Consider the following 22,387-nt stretch of genomic DNA (forward strand, 5'->3'; position numbering starts at 1 on the left):
AAATTTTGTTGTCATTCTTTATTTTAAATATCAATCAATGTGTTGCATTCACTAACATTTGAGATGTGTATTTTATCATTTTGTTCTTTTCATTTTTAGTTTAATCAAGGTTTTGTTGCAATTTACAGTAAAAAAAAATAAAGGCTTTGTTGTAATCCTTGATTATTTTTTTTTATCAACTATTATTAAAAATAAATATTTACAATATTGATAAAAAAAAATTAAAGAAAAATGCTAGAAACATATTTCTAACACACTCTTTTGAACACACTATCTTTTAGAGTGTGTTTGAAAGAGTTTGTTAAAGTGTTCCTTGCACTCCTCAAAATTAAATATTAATTAATTTGATAAAAAAATTAAAGATTATTTCAATATTACATAATGTATTAAATAATAAATAAAAAGAGCTAAATATATAAATAAAATGATCATGTTATACATCATGTTTGGTAAAAAAAAAAGTTTATAATATAATGATTTTACTCAAAGCCTTTTTTATTTGAATTATCTTATTTATTTGTTTTCATTAAGGATGACAAAGCAGATTATCTCAACCTATTTTGAGTTATCCCATTGCTAGTTAGCCAAACATTGATCGGGATGCTACTTGAAAATGACATTTGTTTCCTACACTTCCTATCTTGTGACCTACACCTCCCAAGCAATTTTGTAGGGACAAAATGTCCCTTAATGACAAAAGCGTTTCAGCACCTCCCTTCCTTAACCCTAACGCCTCTTTCACCCCTTTTATTTGTGCATACCCACCATGGATGACCTGGCCACGACCTCAACTGCAACGACATGGCCACACTCGTCGAGGATGTGATTTGAGAGTCCGAACACAACTTTTGATGTTGCAGTTGCCAAATAGAATGAATGGCAAATACAAAGTGAAGTGAATGGCATTGTTGCTCCAGATTTGAGGGAGCAATTTGGAGGTTCTGCATATGATTGTGACCAAGAAAGAGAAGATCATGGTGGCTCATCTGACTCATATACCAAGACTTGCAACAACATACCATTGACAACATAGCTGATGCAAAGGGTGGATCAATATTTGATGAAGAAACTCAACTTAGTGACCATGATGGGGAGGAATCAAAAGCAGGGTGATATCATGGGTGACAATAATGAAGCCACCGAAGACGATTGATTTTCTTGCATAGTTGGAGATTGTACAAAGATATTTGGGTATGTAATTTGTAAAGATACAGAAGAAATGAAGGGAAAGTTAAGAAGAATGAAGGCGAACGAGGGGTATGGCCAACACTCTACTGTGCTATTTCGGAATGACAATCCTAAAATAGTATTTTATTTCCGAATATGATTTTTCATATTATGAAATACCAATTCCAAAATAGGCTTTTAAAATACTTATCCTATTCTAGAATAATTATTTCGGAATATGAAAAATCATATTAACAAAATGGAAAGTGCAAAACACAAAATGTCTAGTAAATGGCGGGATAAAATCTTGGCCTGCTTCATTCCATAGCTACTTAGTACGTCAGATCCCTTGTCCTTTGAGAACTACCACTCAAGACTGTTGGATCACTCATCAATGTCATCCCATTCAAGCGGCAACTAAGGTATCTTATTGCATCCCATTCATGCTGCAACTGCATAACAAATCTGTCCCTTTTAACCAAGGCATTAGGCAGGTTTTTCACAGTTCAGATTTATAACTCATTTATTGAGTATAAAAAGCTTTAAACACAAACACTATGTTATGAGCAAAAAGAAGATATCCAATATAGATTGGGTTTACAGACAAATTGTCCCAGAGAAGAATACACCTGTCCTTCCACACTAACCGCTTCTCAGTTTATGCCACCGACGATAGAAAACATAAAACACCCCATTTGTTACATCACTTGTCTAAAATTTAAAAACGCAACAGAACGGTAAGCGTGAAATGGAAACAGATGAAACTGGGAACAAGTTCGGGAACAAAATAAAGATATAAACAAACAATTGCTTACTAATAAAGGTGATATGTACATATAGCATGGTATCTAATCCTTGTTACTACCGCTCCCAAAGGTTTAGCCTAAGAATTCTTTCATATGCTATCTAAACAAACAAAAGGGGACTCGAACAACCTATTACAGCTTGACGTTGATATTTTACACTGCTACAACAGACAAATTATCACATTAATTAGATAACACGTGGACCATAATTCTCAAATATGGCATTCAAGCCAAAGGGTGAGTTATCTCTCTGGATTTCCTATCCATTGCTAGATCCAAAGCAGTGCTTAAAAAATTGAGTAAAGTTACAAGCAAGCAAACTCTGAATTCTGAAGGCACAACACAATGAACTATTGTTACAACAATGCACCCGAGACTAACTCTAGCAACTTGAAGATTGAACATTGGAGATACTTTTATATCCAATGAATGTCAGATCTTTTATCAAAAGAAAAGAATCAAGTAAGCCAGTGAAGATAAAATCAACCCATTCTGCAATGATTTGCATAAATGTAATTTTCCATTTCAAAGTTCCACCAGAGACCCACCTTTGAACAAAGTAACCAATTTATTTGGACAGATTTTGTTGGGACTTTGTGCAAACCACTAAATGTAAGGCTTTGGCTGCTCTTCTCATTATAAAAGATATATATATAAAAAAAAGTAAAAAAAAAAAAAAACAAAAAACAAAAGATCCACCACCAGAGACCGGTAAGAAAGGTTTTGCTGCTTTCCCCCCCTGTTATTTCAGAATTTGCATGAACATTCGCCCCTAAATAAGAATGACACTATATTTGAACCCCACCCTCGACTCAACTGAAGCCTTGTGTATGATACGTGCATCCAATTTGACTGAAACAAACATTTCAAGCATTTTAAAATGTCTCCATCCCAAATACATCATTAGTTATGAATGAAACTTTATTGAAAGGATGGACAGCCATGACCATAGTTTGCAATATGATTTCAGATATCATGATAAAAGGAGATAAACATGGCAGAAGATAGTATGTTATGTAACAATATGTACCTTCATTATCTTTCACAGTTGGAGGTGACAAGTTTAACCCCTTCTAATATAAGGAGATGCAGAACCAGAAGACTGGGAATGCAGTGGCCTTTGGACAAAGGTATGGTTTAAGAGTTGAGCAGCACTGGGGCGTTCATCTGGATCAACTTTTAGACACTGCAGAATAAAATCCCGTGCATCTCTTGAAAGAGAATCAGGCACATGAGGAGGCTCACCTCTTCCAATTCTAAACAATGCCTGCATCTGTTGTCCGCAGAGATTCATCAAAATTCAAAAGTCAAAACCAGCAGAAATGCAATGACACACACACACGTATATGTAGGGGATGTATTTAATGAGAAAGTAATAATTCTTACAATATGGGTTATGGGCCTAACTCAACCCTACAAAACCCGCTTGTAAGGTGAGAGTTGCCTCCCACTTATGTACTTTAATTTGGCCATATCACCAGCTGATGTGGGACTAAACCACCACCCTCCGAGGTTGCACTTGAGGCAACCCCCTAAGAGGCTGCAACTAAGGCAGGCTAAGTGGTGTGTCCACAATTAAGGCGGGCTTTTCCAACAGTAATGTTTATAAGACTGAGAGAAACTAATTTAAACCATGCAACCATACATGGATGGTCAAGATTAAAAGTTTCAAAAGTTATATGATTACTTAAAAAACCGATAAAAAAATAATGATTACTTAAAAAAATCATAACTTTTATAAAAAAAAAAAAGTCGCATTACTATATATTTTAATCTTGACCATTCAGTATTTCACATTCTCATAAAAAACGGTTCTCTCGTTTAGAGAGAGATTGGAATTAAAATCTGAACAAAAAATTGTGAAAACTGATGAAAACTTGAGACAAAAGAGGGAACACAAACAAAGTAGTAATAATACAATACATACACATTCTAAGGGAGAGTATGGAATTTGGCCCGTTAACATCTCCAACACAGTACATCCCAGACTCCATATATCAGCAGGAAGCCCATAACCTGTGTTTATCCTTTTTACAACCTGCATGTTAGAGCAATTCAGCTTAATAACCACTAGCTATGCCATTAAGAAATCAGAAGATTCATCCCAAAAAATGCCTTTTTTTTTGTGACTGCAAAGTTCCAGATCTTTCTATTTATTGGGTACCATAAGGTACAAGGTTTCTAGTTTCAAAGGCAAAGAGATTTTTCTTTCCATTCATGAAGCAGTAATGAATTCTTGAAAATAAGCATAACTAACTACTGTTAGTTGTGTTAATTGTAATTACTTGTTATTCCTTCACATGTTTCCATAGTTTCTTTAAACAGTTTTGGCTGTCACTGATTTCAATCCCAAAACTAAAGGGATTTGATTCCGTTCTCTGTATATATTTGAACAATTTGCTCATGTAAATTACATTGATCAAGATTAATAGTGAATAAATGGGATTATGAAAAGGATGAAAGGTGTTTCAGTACCAACAATTTAGGCTGACCCAGAAGATGGCCCAACAATCAAGCCATTTAAAAAAACCCAGAAACTTGATGATTATAAATTTCTGCTTTGCTATTATGCGTAGAACATTGTATTATAATGGAAATCAAGGAACAGAATCATGCAGCTTGTATTACTGAAAATAGAGAAATAAGAGAGAATTACTATAAGACTATAACCTCCCCTCCTATGTAGTCAATAGCAGCCGCTATTACACCGGCGCAGACCCTTGCCACACTGCGGACCTCTGTTGCAGTGCTACTTCGATTGAAGTAGCAACCGTCATGTCTGCTATTGCGCCAGAGCGAGACGGTACTATCACGGGCTTTGTAGCAGTTTTGGGTCCACGATTTCAACATCAATGGAAATTCCAATAATGCCCTCACTATTAGTTTGGTTTTATGATTTATTTTGTTTGGATCAACCTTCTGAAATTGAAAAGTAGAGACTCGAGAGAAAGAAGTGAGAACCCTTGGAAAAGTGGAAAAAGTTGCACCTTTATGTTCCCTCTCCGGCGTGCTTTGATCTCCAACGTACATTTCTAATGCTAGTGAGAGTGAAGAAGAAATCCAAGAAGATGAGAATCTTGAAGATTGAAGATTCTGAATTTTTAAATTCTTATTAGTAATTAGAAACTTGCATTTTTCTACTTTATGTTTAAGTACTATGTTTGGTTTGAAGTACAATGAGTTTTCATTATTAATGATGATTAGTGCATGAATTGTGAGTGATATTTCTGTTTTTGAGTGCTTATATATATATATATATATTAGTTATTGAACATCTATAAAAAACACATTAGAATAGCAGTCATCCCGCTATTTGCTAACCCGCTTTAGGGGTTGGCCGCTCCGCTCCGCGACGACGCTATTGACTACTATGCTCCCCTCACAGACAAAATGCTGCAGAGAAGGTACTCTCTGCCCAATCTAAGCCAAAAGATAAAAACAATGAGAATGCCAAGAGGTGTACTCTTCTTCCATACCTCTTATAACTCCCACACTTTTTGTAATAATCATGCAGAAAAAAGGAAAACATAACAGAAAGTCATGTGCCCCCTTCCAGCTTAATTAACTATCATATTTCTCCAAGAGTAGACTCTCCAAACCTTAGGCCCACTTCCCAAATCGACAAGTTGGGCCTTATCATAGCCATTCCCTATAAAGGCAGCCCTGTCCTCGATGATGAAATTGCGGACATTGTAGTCAAATGTACAATTAGTCCTTGGGGAAGAAGTTGCAGACATTGGTAAATAGGAACAATAATGGAAACCATGGAACAGAAATGTTTAACTTGTATTATTGAACAAAGAGAAATAAGAGAGAATTATAGAAAGTCTATAGCCTCCCCTCACAGAGCAAGTGTTCCATAGAGAAGAAACTCTCAGCCTGAAGCCTAAGCCAAAAGAGAAAAGCAATGAGAATACCAAGAGGTCTACTCTCCTTCCACACCTCCCCTCTATAACTACCACCCTTTTCCACAATAACAAGCATCAACTACGTTAATACCCCAAGGTTTCATGAGATTGCATAAATCCCTCCTATTTTTTCTACCCCTACACTAACCTCCTTTAATTATTTGAAAAACATTACATCATGTCCCCTATAAGGTAGGTTGCTGTAAGGGTTAAAAAGCCAGAAGGAGTTTGTGCAATCTCATGAAACCTCAGGGGGCGTCATTGTAATTTACTGTAATAACAATTGTCGAGAATATAGGATCAATTTCAGATTATGCCATTATTATCATATCAGAATTATAGGAACAATATCTCCTATAACTAATTGTATTAATTGTGATTAATCTATATAAAGAAGCATCCACTGTGTACTGTGACATGCAATTTTTAGTCAAAATATCCCTCTATGTTTTCTCTCATTTTACATGGTATCTAGAGCCAGGTTGAGGGAATAACGAAAACCAACCCCACCGGGAATCTACCGGTGGACCTTTATACTTGCCGCACCTTTTCCGGCAAACTTCTTTCCTTGGCTTTCCACATTCCAGTGGACCCTTCTACTAGCTGCTTGATTTCTAGCAACATTTTTAGCTTTTCTAACTCATTTTTCAGCAACTGCCGCCATCCTCCAGCAACCTTTCTGACCGGTGACTACACCGTCGGGCTCACTGTTCACCGATCTACACATTGGTGGTCACAGCGTCGCCAAAACAATGAGCCACGCTCCCGCATCCGCACATGCCCTATTTCTCCGTGCCAAACAGGTTCTGCACGCACATTTCTGCCAGCGCATGACGGCACGTGGCTGCTCTGCTCAGGCAGCGACTTCATCAGCTTGGTCACCCCTTCATTGTGCCCTTACCCGAGGTTAGGGGCCATTTCATGTTGGTTTGGTGTTGCCCCCTTTGTGACAACCACCTTGGACAACCCTAATTGTGCAGTTTCGCCTTCATCAAAGTTCTTTTGTGTGCTCTCCTCTTTAGCCTAGGTTTTGCGTATTGCAGTTGCGGTTTGCTCGAGTACAGTTTCTTTCCCTTGATGGCTTCAAAACCCTAGCACCTTTGTTGTAGCACGTGCTTTGTTTGTCTTGTTTTAGCCCGCTATGACACTTGGGTAAATCTTGCTATTGGTGAAGATTCTCATTTTCAAGTTTTAAATAATTTCGGGTATTCACTAAAATTTGTTTGAAGCTTCCAAAATCTTGGTTTTAAGAAGATCGGAACTTGCTTTCAATTTTTTAGGCTGATGGGTATTCCAGCTCTCTTCCTAGCAATATTTCCCGATTTCACCAAGATCCATGAGTCGTCTTCAAAATATTGGTTTGAAGCTTCCAAATGATGGTTTTAAGAAGAACTTGCTTTTCTTAGGCTGATGAATATTCAAACTCTATCTTTCTAGCAATAATCCCCGACTTCACCAACATCCTGAGTTATCATTCTAACTATTGCCTTTTTTAGTGGAGCTCAACTTTTATGCTTTTTGTTGGGAATAAATTTTCTTGTAACAAGCTGAAGCTTCAGCTTGAAGGGGAGTGTTGAGAATCAAAATAGGATCAATTTCAGATTATGTCTTTATTATCTTATCAAAATTACAGGAACAATATCTCCTATAATTAATTGTGATTAATCTATATAAAGAAGCATCCACTGTGTACTCTGACATATGGTTTTCAGTCCAAATATCCCTCTATGGTTTCTCTCATTTTACAACAATCATGCAGAAAAACAGAAAAAATAACAAAATAAAAAGTCATGTGTTCCCTTCCAAATTCATTTTTATTATTTCCCCTACTGTAGACTCCAAACTTTGGGTCTATTTCTCTGATCTCCAGGTTGTACCCTATCCTATTATATTACATCTTGATATCCATGTAACACACAAAAGTTTCAATGTTTCCCGCTTTTCAAATAACCCTATTAAAAAAAATACAACATAACCCAATGTTTCATTTTGTATGGTAGGATTTCCATATGAACTAATAATAACCTTCAATTCTAGGTGGAACACCAAATAACTTCAGAAATGAGCAAGCAAACATTTTAGACCTGTCACCAGTAGGATTTTATATCCAGAATGCTTTTGATAGATGTATGACAAATTAATTTCATTTATTAGGTGTCAGCCTGTCAGGTCCATGGCTGAAGAAAAGCATAAACTCAACCTAGAACCATGGATCCAACAACAAACTTAATTATTAACTGTTAATTACAAACTATGTCTACTCAATTAATACATATGTTGGCCCATTTTTCAATAACTTTCTTTAGAGGAGGAGATTGAAGGCAAACCTCAGGGGCCATCCAGAAGAATGCTGTTCCCTTCCAGGACTTAACATCATTGAATTTGGGTTCCTGAAAAACAATAGGAATAATAAAATATTAGAAAATGGAAAGATCGAGAATTGAAGATTGTTCAGAAATAAAAGTTTGACTAAAACAATAGAAAGACATATAAACTAAAAGAGGCTACCTTTGCCAATCCAAAATCTGCAAACTTAACAGATCCGTTTGCATCCACCAATATATTTGCACATCTAATATCCCTATAATTGAGAGGAAATAATTAGGTAACATATACAAAGATTGTTTCATGACATTGCATAAAACTTCGTACCCCATTGCCCAGAGGCTCTTCGCTATGCGAAGGTATGGGGGAGGGATGTTGTACGCAGCCTTACCCTTGCATATGCAAAGAGGCTGTTTCCGGATTCGAACCCATGACCAACAAGTCACCAAGGCACAACTTTACCACTGCACCAGGGCTCGCCCTCTTAAAATAACATAATTTATACCCCATACTGGGGGTGCATGCATAAGTGGGGCATTCCGAGAAACGAAAATGAAACAAAAATACATAAAACAATATGTTACAGAAATTATGAGCTTACTGCACAACCCTCAAAAAAAACACTAGCCATTAAAATATCCAGCACTTAATCCTCATGGGACATGTATGGTTTATGCAGATCAAGTTCCAAAGACAAAAGGAATGCTCCTTATACTCTACATCTAGAACTTTTGTACTTTTTTTCTTGGGGTAATTCTTAACTTTACTTTTGGATTTAGTGAATCATTCAACCTCCCAACCTTAAACTGGTCTAAATATCAAAGAAAACTATTTTCCTTCTTGAGAAAATTTACATCCAACAATTCTGAAGTGTTAGATAAATGAAAAAACATTAAAAGCCCTCCACAATAGAAATACCACGATACACACTGGCATTAAACAGTGTTTATTAGAGCCAAGATAAGGATAGCAAGGACAATAATTGGGTGAGAAATCTGTTACTCCCTTGTATACTTTTCTTCTTTTCACTCCTATCTACTCTCCAGTCTATTCTAGTGGCCAATATATGGACCCATTCAAACTCCTCAAAGGGAACGAATCATGTGAAATTTCCGAACTACCTTGTCAGGTGAAAAATTTGTTCTATCTCTTTCTCTTAATTATTTAAATATTTTGAAAAGGCTTCACCTATTTAATGTCAATCAAGAGATACATGACACAATTTCACAAAAGCAAGGTCATGAAAAAACTCCAGAGTATCCTGTCCACAAAAATACGTAAAATGCATTCCACTAAATGAAAATGAAGCAATGTATGCCCAAAACAACAGAGTCTAATAACAAGAATAAGAAATGCATACAACAAAAGTCACTTTCAAAGCATATTTAAATAGCAATTGTAAGACAGCAAATGGAAGTTTCTTGTATGCAAGGCAAACAAGAACCATAAACATCACTGTTGTGACTTGTCTGAGATTATAAAAAAACCAGAAGTGGTCTATATCACAGACAAAAGCTAGATTAAATAAATAAATAAATTGGTCACCTGTGAACAATATTTCGGTCATGAAGATACTTTAAACCATGCAAAATCTGTCTTGTATAGGCAGATACTTGAGAATCTCGAAGATTATATCTCTGGTAGAGGTTTCGAAGGGAACCTTTGGTTACAAGCTCAATAAAGATATACAGATTTGATGCATCCTGCAATGAACAACATGCAGAATGTAAATTATAAAATACAGTTTCTCACAAGGCACCAGTTATTCTATGAAATTACAAGCCTTACAAAACAAAAACATTGACGGAAGCTAACTTTTTATATCTGACAAAATATGAACATAGCCAGAATATTGTAGTATAACTAAAGAGAATAATTGATGGGATCCCACAGTATCCAAAGTTTTGACTTGCAACATAAAATCTAATGTTGGTTCCTAATTTTTTATAAAATAAATAATTTGAAAACCAGTTCGTTCCCCAAACTCAACATAATGTTCACTTATTTGACCCTTTGTATTGCACTCAGGCCCACAACACCCAGGCAGTTGAACCAAATGCAGGAAAAGTGATCCCAGATTGAATTATATGCTCTACTCCGTTGGATGAAAAAATATAGATAACAAACCTCACTCACCCAGAAAAAAAAGTTTAGAATGATCTTCATTTTATCATTGGAAAAACCCACAATATTACAAAAATGATATACTTCCTGACTTCCAGGTGGTCTTATTTTTTACATTCTTAGTTATTAAAGTTTTGTGGATCCTCCTTGATATAAATATCAGGCATTTCATGCCTTACGATGGCATCATTTAAATCTAAAATGTCACACAAATACTCTCATTTTTCATTCAGAGGGTATGCACTGTCAAGCATATAATTCTAATCCTGGCTCAAGCTACAATTTGTCTACTATACAGAAAGAACCCAGTAAAACATTTCAGATGTGTGAAGAGTCTTAAGACCAATGACATTTAATACAAGATGTGATGGAAACTATCAGCATAGATTCAACGATGATACATGACAAGAAAATATCAAACTGAACACAAAGGGTAAAGGAGAAGACAAGAAAAGTACCATTTCGGTGCCAATGTATTGAACTATATTCTCATGTTCAAATTGACTCAAAAGTGCAATCTCCTGAGAGGGTGGAAGAAGCACAGTGAGAGAAAGAAATATAAAGGGAAAAATATTAAGGATAAAATAAATAGACTGATACAGTTAATCAACTTTCAAAAAAATTGAAAGATACTGCAAAAGATAACATAAGTATTTGGGTAAGAGAACCTTTTTCTTTTCATCAAAGGATTTTCATTAATGGAAAAGTTTTGGGGCTGTTTGGTTCGAGAAAATGTTTTATGTTTTCACTGTTTCCTGTTTTCAAAATGTGTACAGATAACAATAAAAGTTGTTTCCACTTTCCTATACAAACTTTTGAAAATAAGAAACACGATGGAAACAAGGTGTTAATTTTGTAATTAAAAGTGAAAGCCGAAAATGAAAATAAGAAACATTATTCTCAAACCAAGCATCCCCTAAAGTATGAAGAAAATACAAAGCAATAAAAAGAGTAAAATCCCATCTCACCTGTTCCAGTTGATATACACTTTGCCTTCCCTGATTCCCCTGATCAAGTAGTGAAACTTCTTTTACAGCAAAAAAGAATCCATCTCTACATGGGAAATCAGAACATATAAAAAATTAACAAACGGAAAACACTAGCAGTTTAGCACTTAAGTAACTTAAATAATAAATAAAAAAATAACAGGTTCCAATATCAAACCCAAACCCTATAAACTTCAATTTGTTCAGAGCTTTGCTCCAAGGGCTTTGTAGAAGATGGTATTTTGATGAAGGCATTTTGAATAAAAGATATATAGAAGATGGTAGTTTAATTAAGTGGCCAAATGAACTTAATTTCACCATTCAATAAGGGGGAACAAAAGATTACTCGTAGAATGCTCACATGCATTTCCATATCAGGATGAGCAACAGAATAAATATATTTTAAGCACTCAATGACTTGTAACTGTTTAAAAAAAGGCCCTATATTAGATGAAAACTTAAACCATAAAGAACCACCAAAGATAAAAGAATCCAGAATATTCGGTGAAGAAAAGAGTGAATACCAATGACAATGCCCTTCAAAACTATGATTTTTTATATTGCATAAAAATCAACAACCCAGGGTGCAAAGGTATGAGCCAACACATGCAACAAAGGGATGCACGAATCACACTTTTCTACAGTAGGTTGTTGACCAAAAGTACAAAATGGTTCAAAAGCACTGTTAAGAAAAGAAAGAATTGACCTTAACATTTATCAAGCACAGCATTTTCCCAACAACCACAGCCATGCTTCCGTAGACAAACTGAAAGCTTCAATGTTATTAATTCAACAAACATTGGCCTATTGAATTAAACAGGATCATTTCATTTCCTACTTTCACTCACCATAACAAGTAGCTTCTGTTTTATGTTGAAAAGAACATTTCTCTACCCTCTTTCATTAGACAGATTCACGGCACTCATAAAAGTGCAGAGACTTTTCCGACATATTTTCATATGCAATCCCACCCAACAGGATTCTTAAACTATCCTTCCCAATATCCAAATCCCAAAAACTAACCATTCCATGCCATCGTATCCTACTAGATCTCATATTTAAGTAAGTTGTTAAGAGAAAGAGAGAGAGGAATAAAATAGATTAGTATCCCTAAAATTGGTTTCGGATCTCTCACTCTTAACACAACACTAATGTAATGTTATTGTTACCGCAGCATCCGAATCCCTATCCTAAAGCCCTTAAAAGGAAAACAATAACACCACACAACCAATAATTCTAAAAGCCCTTAAAGGAAAACATTAAAACAAGGAGAAGGGAATGAAGTGAAGGGTATCACTTACTCAGAAATCCCTTCATAAACAGAACCAAACGAACCTCGCCCCAAAAGCTCACCCTTCTGCCAGTTACCCGCGGTAATAACACGCTTGATTCTCCCATTGGGAGATATATTATTAGACCTAGGTCCAGTGGTAGTGCCAGAAGAATCATCTTCATTCGAAGTAGAAAACCCTGAAAAATCACCCACAATCTCCGCAAACGTCGCCGCATTTTCCTCTTCTACACTCTCCACTCTCACTCCACCAACTTCTTCTTCTTCTTCTTCTTCTTCTTCTTCTTCTTCTCTCTCATGATCATCTTCATCATCAGAAGAATTTAATTCCACGTAACTATCCTTCCCTCCTCCTTCCCCTTTCGGCGCAAAATCCCGCATCAAATCCCACGTGGAACACGTGGCGTCGTCCACCACCGAAACCCAAACCCCCGGCGTCGGCGGCGGCGTCAGCATCAGAGGCTGAAAACCCTTAATTCTACAACTTCCACCACAGCAACCACTGCTCTCAGCAGGAACAACACATTCATCCAAAACTCTAGCTCGATCCTCGCTCTCCAATACTCCAATTTCCTCTTTCTGTTTCTCGTTCACCTCGTCATCGAACTCCCCACCGCCGCCTCGATTCGGCCTCCGCGGCGGAGGCAGGAGGTCCAACGAGGAGCGGAGCTTAATGGCCTCCCAGTCCGCGGCCGGAATGGAGAAATCCTCAATGCTGGAGAGCCCCAGGCTCTGGCAAAGCTGGTTTAACTCGGCCTCCACTCCCTCGAATCGGATGTCCGCTTGGTCGTAAAACTCCATCGCGCGCGTGTAGACTAACGACCGGGAGGAGCCGGTTGACGAGGAGGACGAAGACGACGACTCGAAGAGTTTTGCCGCATTGCGGCGCAAGAGGTTCCTCAGATCCATGCATGTGATGCCCCTTCCTTAATTACATGATCAGTAGTAAAACAAACAGGTACGATTATAGCATGTGAATTAACAGTTGTACGTAACTGAGAGAGATAGAGCATTGACTTGGGTTTGTTGCTATTAATCGGTCACTCACTCTGATATGAAAAGTCGTCAAGATGCTGACTCAAGAGAAAGCGAAAGGCCATGCTTGGCAAAACTATCAGCCAAAACGTCAATTCTGAAAAGCACTCTCCATTCTCCAAATCTCCACAAACTGGACACCACTAGAACCAATAATCATCAATCAGCTTCATGGCATCAAGGCAGTCAGATTCCAGGATCAAATTCTCAAATCCAAAACCACAACACGAAGACTAACGGAAGCGTGGTCCTATGATCAGAAATGACTCTGATACCATCTTAGAATGAATAATGTGAAAAATTTAACTCAACCCTAAAAGCTAGCTCAAGGGGTGAGGGTTGTCCCTCATTATATATTCTAATATGTAATTACTTACCATCTTGCACCACGGCTTCTGTCAAGGTGACTCTACCCGCCAAAGATAAATTTGAAGCCTTCCACTTGCAAAGACGATGAGTAAAAATGCTTTGACACTCTACCATGGTGCAGGTTTACTTTCTAACAATATTTTAATTATTAGTTAATACTACTAATTTGTTATTAATATGTTATCTTTTATAAGTAGAAAAAGTTAAACTTTTTTCTTGAATATAAGAAAATATCAATTATTTTTGTCTCATTTGATGAAACTATCTTTACTTTATATAAGTTTTTGAGAGGATAGTTTAGAAAAAAAAAATATTTTTAATTGAGATTTATATAATTAAATGAAATTAAATAATTTTTTAATAAGAAAGTGTTTGGTAAGGAAGAAAGTTTTTTATTTTTGTCTGGAAATCATTATTCGTGAGAATTATGAATCTTGGTAATTATGTTTTTTTAGGACGAACAAATTAAAATCTATCTATTTGATTAGTTATCCTAAACATTTAGATAAATTTTCCAAAATTTAAAGAGTTACATATTTTTTATTATTTATTTTAATTATTTATCATATTAATAAAAGTAATATAATATTTTTATCATGATAAAAAGAATTAAACTCGAAAAAGTAAGATTCATATCATCTCATAAAAAAATTTACAAAAAATTTATTAAAAAATATTCCCAAAAAATATTATTTCCTAGGAATGCTATTTTCTTAAAATGAATATTAAACATAAAAAAATTAAAATTTTCAACCCAAGATTCAAAATTTCTACACCTCTTTAAGGGTGAAATCAGTTTCTTTTTACTTAAAAATGAAAACATAGGAAGTACTGTAGTACAATTCATTGTTACAATTAAAATAAATAAAAATACTCATATATTATCAGTGTAAAAAGAACCCTTAGACAGACAACTAATCACAACTCTGGGTCTTGTCATGTCATTCTTATTGTGTTTTAATTAAGAAAAAAATTGAAAAAAAAAGTCAACAACCACTTGGAGGAAACCCCTCACATTCTCGACTATTTAGCCTCTCACTCAAAACATTGTTGTAACTTCTGCTCTTCTGTGGAACCCATAACCATCGCCTTCACTTTCTCTCTCTCCACCCCTAAGAAAACCAAGGCTTATGGATTCTGTGAAGACACTGATGCTAACCGCAACACTTGCCTCTTCGGTTCTATCTTTGACTCTCTCACCACCGAAGTGTGAATGTATGTGTATGAAGGTTTTGATGATTCCAAGATAAAAGCAATACAAGTTTTATTTCAAGTCAAAATCAAGACCAAGAAAACAAAGATCAAGAAGAAAGCTAACTCTTAGTCTATCTTTGTTAAAAGAGTCTCTTAGTGATTGCAAAGGTTTGGCCTCACAACATAGTTTTTAAAATATTTTTAACATTTTCTGAAAAAGGCATTTTTCCACTAGTAATCAACTACCAGGCATTATAATCGATTATCAGACATTGTAATTGATTACCAGAAGCAAAATTATTTTAAAAAAGTTTTTCCAGAAAATTTGAAATTTGAAATTTAAAAGTTGTAATCGAATACCACTTACCAAAGCGTTGTAATCGATTACCAGTGGAAAAATTTTAAAAATTACTCTAAAAGGTCACATCCCTTCATAAGCTTTTGAAAAACCACCAAGGACCTATAAATATGTGACTTATCTATGAAAGTTTTTAGAGAGTTTTTTTCAAAATCTTATTGTCTTATCCTTTCAAAAATAAATCATTGATCAAACACTTGCAAATCAATTAAGGATTCTTCTAAGAACTTCATCTTGTATCTTCTTCTCTAAAAGAGAGAAAAACATTTGTACTTTCTTTAAAGACTATTAAGAACAAGAGGCTATTTGTCTCTTGAATTGTAAGTTTCCTGAACACAAGGGAAAGGGATTTCTCGGGTGTTCAGAAGTTGTAAAAAGGATATTTTACAAAGTTAGTGAAAATCTCAAGTGGGTTGCTTGAGGACTGGATGTAGGCACGGGAAGTGGCCGCACCAGGATAAATTGAGTTTGCATTTCTCTCTTCCCTATCTTGATTACTTTATCTTGCATATTTTATTTATCTTGCACACTTGAAGTACTCTGTTGATATAATTTTCATCTTCATCTACAATATTCTTATCATATAGATTTAAAAGGGGATTTAGAAGTCAACTAAATGAGAAATTTTTTAACTTAATTACCCTCCCCCCCCCCCCCTCTCTCTTAAGTTATTGAGGCCACTTGTCCAACAAATGGTATCAGAGCTTGATTCTTGTATAAAGTTTAGAAACTTCAAGAATAATTATGGCTTCATCAAACTTCCTATTTTTTGAAGGAAACTCCATTAATAGGCCTCCTCCTATATTTAATGGTGTGGGTTATTATTACTGGAAAATTCGCATGCAAATCTTCATATGCTATAGATTTAAACATCTGCGAAGCCATTGAAATCGGTCCTTACATCCCTACAATGGTAATAGGAAATGCAACTACAGAAAAACCTTGGGAACAATGGGATGAAGAGGAAAGAAGAAGGCTACAATATAACTTAAAGGATAAAAATATAATTACCTCTACATTAGGAATGGATGAATACTTTAGAGTATCAAATTGTAAGAATGCAAAAGAAATGTAGGATACATTACAAGTAACCCATGAAGGAACAAAAGATGTTAAGAGATTTAGAAGAAACACCCTAACAAATGAATATTAACTTTTCAGAATGAATCAAAATGAGACCATACAAGATATGCGAAAGAGATTTACACATATAGTTAATCATCTTACATCATTAGGAAAGATATTTCCTAATGAGGATCTCATTAACAAAGTTCTAAGATGTTTAAGCAGGGAACGACAACCAAAGGTAACTGCAATTGCAGAATCAAGAGATCTCATTAACATGTCTCTTGCAACTCTTTTTGGAAATCTTCAAGAACACAAAATGGAACTTATGAGACTAAATCAACATGAAGAAAATGACAAGAAAAAGAAAGGAATTGCACTTAAAGCCTCATCTTCTATTCAAGAAGAAAGTGACAGAGAAGACTTGAATGAAATAGAAGAAGATGATGATTTTAGTTTCTTAGTAAATAGATTCAACAAGTTTATAAGGAACAAAGGAAATCAAAGAAGAACAAATTTCAATCCAAAGAAAAAAGGAGAAGATTTTCCTTCTGTTCCAAAGTGTTATGAATGTAATCAACCTGGACATTTAAGAGTTGATTGCCTCAGTTTCAAGAAAAGAATGGAGAAGTCTGACAAGAAAAATTTCAAAGACAAGATAGCAAAGAAAGCTTACATCACTTGGGAAGATAACGATATAAATTCATCAAGAGATTCAGAAAATGAAGTCGTTAATCTGAGTCTCATGGCCAAAAACTATTATAGCGAAGAAGAGGTAACATCTTCTAACAATAACCTATCTATTTCCTTTGATGAACTTCAAGATGCATTTAATGACTTGCATAAAGGATCACGGTCTGGCACTAAGATCCTGGGAAATCCATGGAGTTTGCAGACTGTATGAAGGAATAAAGTAGCCACCTTGAATATTGTAAATTGCGAAGCCAATGCTCCAAAATGTACCCCTTTAGAAAAATGGTCAACAACCACCATAATCACCGTATAACCGTGGGAGTTGGACAGATTGGTAATGAAATCCATCGAGAGATCTTCCCAAATGCCCGATGGTATTGGGAGGGGTTGTAATAATCCTGTCGATTTGCGGGTGTCGTGTTTGGTTTATTGATAGGTTTGGCAATTCTTAATGAATTCCTTGACATCCCGCCGGGGATGGTCCCAGGTGAAATTAGCTTAAAGGTGGTGGATAGTTTTGGAAACTCCAAGGTGTCCGCCTAGTGGGGTGGCATGATATTCCATTAACAATACAGGGCAAAATGGATTGTCATCATTGAGCCATATGTTGCCCTTGTGTAAAAGCATACCACTTTGCATCTGGAAATCCGGAAAAGCTCAGGATTAGAGGAAATTGAAGACAAATTATGTTGGAAAATCGGACTTGCTTGCAGGGTTGCCTAAAGCTGGTCCATGAATTCAAATTGTGGGACCAAGAGAACAAGAAATGTTGGCTCAAAGGGTACTTCGATGTGAGAAAGTGAGTCTGCAATGACGTTAGAGTGGCCACTTTTAAACTGGATCGTATAATTGTACCCCAAAAGCTTGGCCAAATAATATTGCTGCTCTAGTGTTAGAATAATTTGTGTCATCAACTCCTTCAAGTTGCGATAATCCGTTAAAATGGTGAATTTGTGTCCGAGGAGGTATTGTCGCCATTTGCGGATGGCGGTAGTCATGGCGTGCAATTCTTGCACATACTTCGAAGCACGTTGAAGTTTAGGTGTAAATTGCTTGTTGAAGAACGCAACGGGTTTACCCTGTTGCATTAGAACGGCACTCATGGTCGTGCCAGAGGCATCCGTCTCAACTATAAAAGGATGTGAAACATCAAGGGGTATGAGGATCAAAGCTTGGGTCATGGTGTGCTTCAACAAATCAAAAGCTTGTTGAGTTTCTGAGGGCCGGTGAAGTTTGTCCCTACAAAATAACACCGTGAGTGGAGCAGAAAGGGTGGCATAGTTCCTAATGAATCAGGGACAAAAGCCAGTGAGGCCCAAGAAAGCTCAAAAATCTTTCTGAGTTGTCGGTATTGGCCAACACAACATGGCGGCAATTTTGGCCTACTCTGGTTCAATACCCTTACCGGAAATGATATGGCTGAGGTATTCTAATTGTTGTTGAGCGAAGAAACATTTGGAGCACTTGAGATAAAACTTGCCCTGCAACAAAGCACTGAGCACTAAGTCCAGGTGTTTGATATGCTCCGGTAGTGATTCATTGTAGACGAGGATATCGTCGAAGAATACTGCCGTGAATTTGTGTAGAAACGATTAAAGGACATAGCTCATAGTGGCTTGGAAAGTAGAGGGTGTGTTGCACAATCCAAACGACATGACACAGTATTCATAGTGGTCGTGGTGCGTTCGGAAAGTCGTTAAAGATGTCTTCCTCTGCCATGAGAATTTGATGAAAACCTTGACGAAGGTTGAGCTTGGTGAACCATGATCCTTGGCTAAGATCATCCAAGAGTTCATCTATGGTTGGCATTGAGAAGTGATCGCGAACAGTAAAGGCATTTAACGCGCGGTAGTCCATGCACATCCGCCAACAACCATCCTTCTTCTTCACCAATAGGACCGGTGAGGAGAAGGTAATGTGGCTAAGGCATATCATGCCGGAGTTGAGTAACTCAGAGACCTACTTTTCTATTTTAGCATTTTGGAAAAATGGGTAATGGTAGGGTCGAACGTTTACTAGGCTGGTTGAAGGGTGAAGTGATATACAGTGGGCTATTAGACAGGGTAGGGGAAGGGATGAAGGGATAAGGAAGATGGGGGTATACTTGGTAAGGAGGAATTGTATTTCGGGGATGGGGTGTGGTGTGTCAAGTTCAGGGTGGTGAGTGGTAACGGGTTGAAGGGCCCGATGAAATAAGGATGATGTAGATCCGATTTGGATCATTCTTTTGAATTGTTTGGCAAAGGATTGCAACGGCCCAGTTTGGACAGTAATGCGAAGCTCCACGGGTGAGCCTAAGTGGTGAAACTTCATGGATAACGTGGTGTAATCAGTAACCACTGGCCCTAACTGTTGAAGCTAGTCTATACCCAAGACTATGTCAGCGTCGCTAATGGGTAAGAGGTGGAGGGTGACTGTAAATGAATGGCCATGAAGGATCAAGGGAATGTCAGCACAACGTTGTTGGCATTCCAAAATAGAGCCATTTCCCACCATAACCCATAGTAGGGACGTGTCGTGTAAGGCTAGTGACAAGAACTTAGCAACCCGTGGTTGAATGAAACTATGGGTGCTTCCACTGTTGATAAGTACAATGACGCGAGTCTGATGAATGAAGTCGTAAATCTGGAAGGTGACTGGCACAACTAAGCTGAAGAGAGCATGGAGACTAATGTGTGGTGTTGATTGAGGGGGTGGGATATCGAGTTCAAGGTCAAGGTTTTCTGTGGGAAATGGTCAGGGTTTGGGTGAGGGTCAATTGGTGTGTCTTCAGGTTCTGCGATGAGGAGGAATATCAGACCGGGGCATTTATGTGATGCATTCCATTTTTCATCGCAATTATAGCATAGCCCCTTTTCACGACAACTAGCCATTTCCTCTGGGGTGCGATGAATGAAGGGTTGTCGGTTATTGGAAGGGGATGGTGAAGGTGGTGGGGGGTTTTGGGAAAAAGGATTGGGGAGAGTGGGTTGTGTTGATTTGAAGGGCCGGCGCCAATCCTGGATTTTGTCTACCTATAATTTGGCAAGTGTTGTGGCATGGGGCAACGATATGGGTTGCATGGCTAATACCTCTCGGCGAATGTCTGGTGAGAGACCAGAGATGAAGCAACTAAGAAGAAATGGAGGTGGTAAGCCTATTATCCAATTAGCCAATCTTTCGAACTTTATCAAGTAATCATTGATAAAGCCTCATTCCGTCAGCTTGAACAGGGTGCCTTTTGGATCGTCGTAATAGGTCAGGGCAAAGCAGGATTCTAGTGCCTGCAGAAATCTCGGCCATGGGGTGATGAAGTCGTTGCGGTAGGACCATTGGAACCAACTGAGGGTTGGTCCGTCTATATAGAAAGATGCCAAGGTGATGCGCTCCTCCTCTGGTGTGGCTTGATATTCGAAAAATTGGAAGATCTTAAAAATTCATCCCATGGGATCGTGACCATCAAATCGGGGTACTTCTAACTTGATATAGGGGCGTGAGGGTGTCAATAGTGGTGGTGGAGGCGTAGGCACAGGGGAGGGGTGGTTGAGGCGGTCGAGGAGTAATTCGACCTTAGTGGCCAGGTCAGAGTGTTGAGCAGCGAAGGATATTACTGGTGTTTTTCATGCTTATATAGGCTAATGAGTTTCTGTAAATTTTATCTGTTTTATTACTAGTGCTAATCGGGATACCTTGACCTCCTACTACGGTCGAGGAGTAATTCGACCGTAATAGGAGATCAAGGTAACCTCCTATACTAATGAGTTTTTGTAAATTTTCTTTGTTTTATTACTAGTGCTTTCCACGCTTATATAGGCTAGGTTCAATATGGTCAACAATACATGCACCAAAACTCTACTAACAGACTACGTGCTCCACTACTAACAAAATCCATTGTTGCACGATAACAAACTACCCACGATAACAAACTACCCCATTAATTAACCAACTCTGTTACATTGCTAAACAACCACCCGTAGTGCTGAAAATGCTATGTGCTATTGCACATAGTCTTCGAGATACGCTGGTTTGCTAGCCTTCCTTATGGGCCTGTTTTCTTTGCCACACTGGGCCTCTATAGTGTTTGCATCATTGGGTGGGTTCGGGTTGCTATCACAACCATGTGTGACATGCACCACATCAAGCAAAATACATTTTAATTTAACCTGAGATTGATCCAAGAGAAAGAAAAAGAGATTAAAAATGAGACAAGTTTTAATCAAATAATAATACATAAAAAAAAGAATTATTAATCCAAGCATCATATATGAACAGAATATCTCAAATACATTTGTCACATCATTTAAAGGAATTTGTAGTGAAATCTCATAAACCTTTGTCGTCCTTGCATATATATTTCACCCCAAATAGAAGATCAAGGTGGTTCAATTTTTCTCCGCAGCTTTTGCATCTACATCTAAGTCCCTAGGCACACCTTAAGGACTAAAAAACATAAAAGTAAAACATAACTAAGAGTAGAAATACCAGAATGTGTTGTCTCCACTTCATAGCAATTATCATTAACTATATTTTAATTTATATTGATTAAATGTTAAGTATTTTTCTCTATATTTTTTTAAAAAAATGTTAGTTTTGATATATTGTTTTTTAAAAAAAGTTTTGATATATTGTTGATACTAATACTAATAGCATGAATAAAAAAAAATTAAGGCATAAGTAATGATGAGGACATGTTCAAGAGCAAGGGCAAGGATCCACTTGAAGGACTTGGAGGACCTATGACAAGGGCTAGAGCAAGGAAAGCCAAGGAAGCTCTTCAACAAGTGTTGTCCATACTATTTGAATACAAGCCCAAGTTTCAAGGAGAAAAGTCCAAGGTTGTGAGTTGTATCATGGCCCAAATGGAGGAGGACTAAATGACACCACTTTGTCTCAATTTTAGAGTGTTTAGTTTGTCTAAATAATGGCCCAATCCTTGTAAAGTTGGTTGACCAAAAATATGTTTTGGGTTAATCAACTAAAAAGGCTTTAGTTAGGTTTAGTTCAAGTTGTAATAAGGGCCCAATTGGCAACCTAGGCATCAGCCTTTTGGGAGACCAAATGGTGGCTGACTTGTTGGCTGTTGGGGG

At 37.0% G+C, this 22,387-nt stretch overlaps 1 protein-coding gene across 3 annotated transcripts; it reads right to left on the reverse strand.

Moving 5' to 3' along the window:
- Window positions 1-467: 467 nt before the first annotated feature.
- On the reverse strand, window positions 468-13,964 carry LOC100798028 (mitogen-activated protein kinase kinase kinase 1). Of its 3 annotated transcripts, none has more exons than XM_041009348.1 (9): window positions 12,618-13,964; window positions 11,299-11,383; window positions 10,789-10,851; window positions 9,752-9,909; window positions 8,390-8,462; window positions 8,209-8,271; window positions 3,901-4,011; window positions 3,004-3,246; window positions 468-1,619 (listed from the first exon to the last, which is right to left on the reverse strand). In XM_041009348.1, exons 1-8 carry the CDS (start codon window positions 13,514-13,516, stop codon window positions 3,037-3,039), a joined length of 1,662 nt encoding a protein of 553 aa, XP_040865282.1. In that variant the 5' UTR covers window positions 13,517-13,964; the 3' UTR covers window positions 468-1,619; window positions 3,004-3,036. The 3 variants fall into 3 exon arrangements, with proteins under 3 accessions (XP_040865282.1, XP_040865280.1, XP_040865281.1); XM_041009346.1 differs by lacking the exon at window positions 468-1,619 and adding an exon at window positions 1,956-2,411; XM_041009347.1 differs by lacking the exon at window positions 468-1,619 and adding an exon at window positions 1,956-2,825.
- Between the last annotated feature and the right edge of the window lie 8,423 nt (window positions 13,965-22,387).

Source organism: Glycine max, chromosome 14 (genome assembly GCF_000004515.6).
Source record: "Glycine max cultivar Williams 82 chromosome 14, Glycine_max_v4.0, whole genome shotgun sequence".
In the NCBI taxonomy this organism is placed as follows: Eukaryota; Viridiplantae; Streptophyta; class Magnoliopsida; order Fabales; family Fabaceae; genus Glycine; species Glycine max.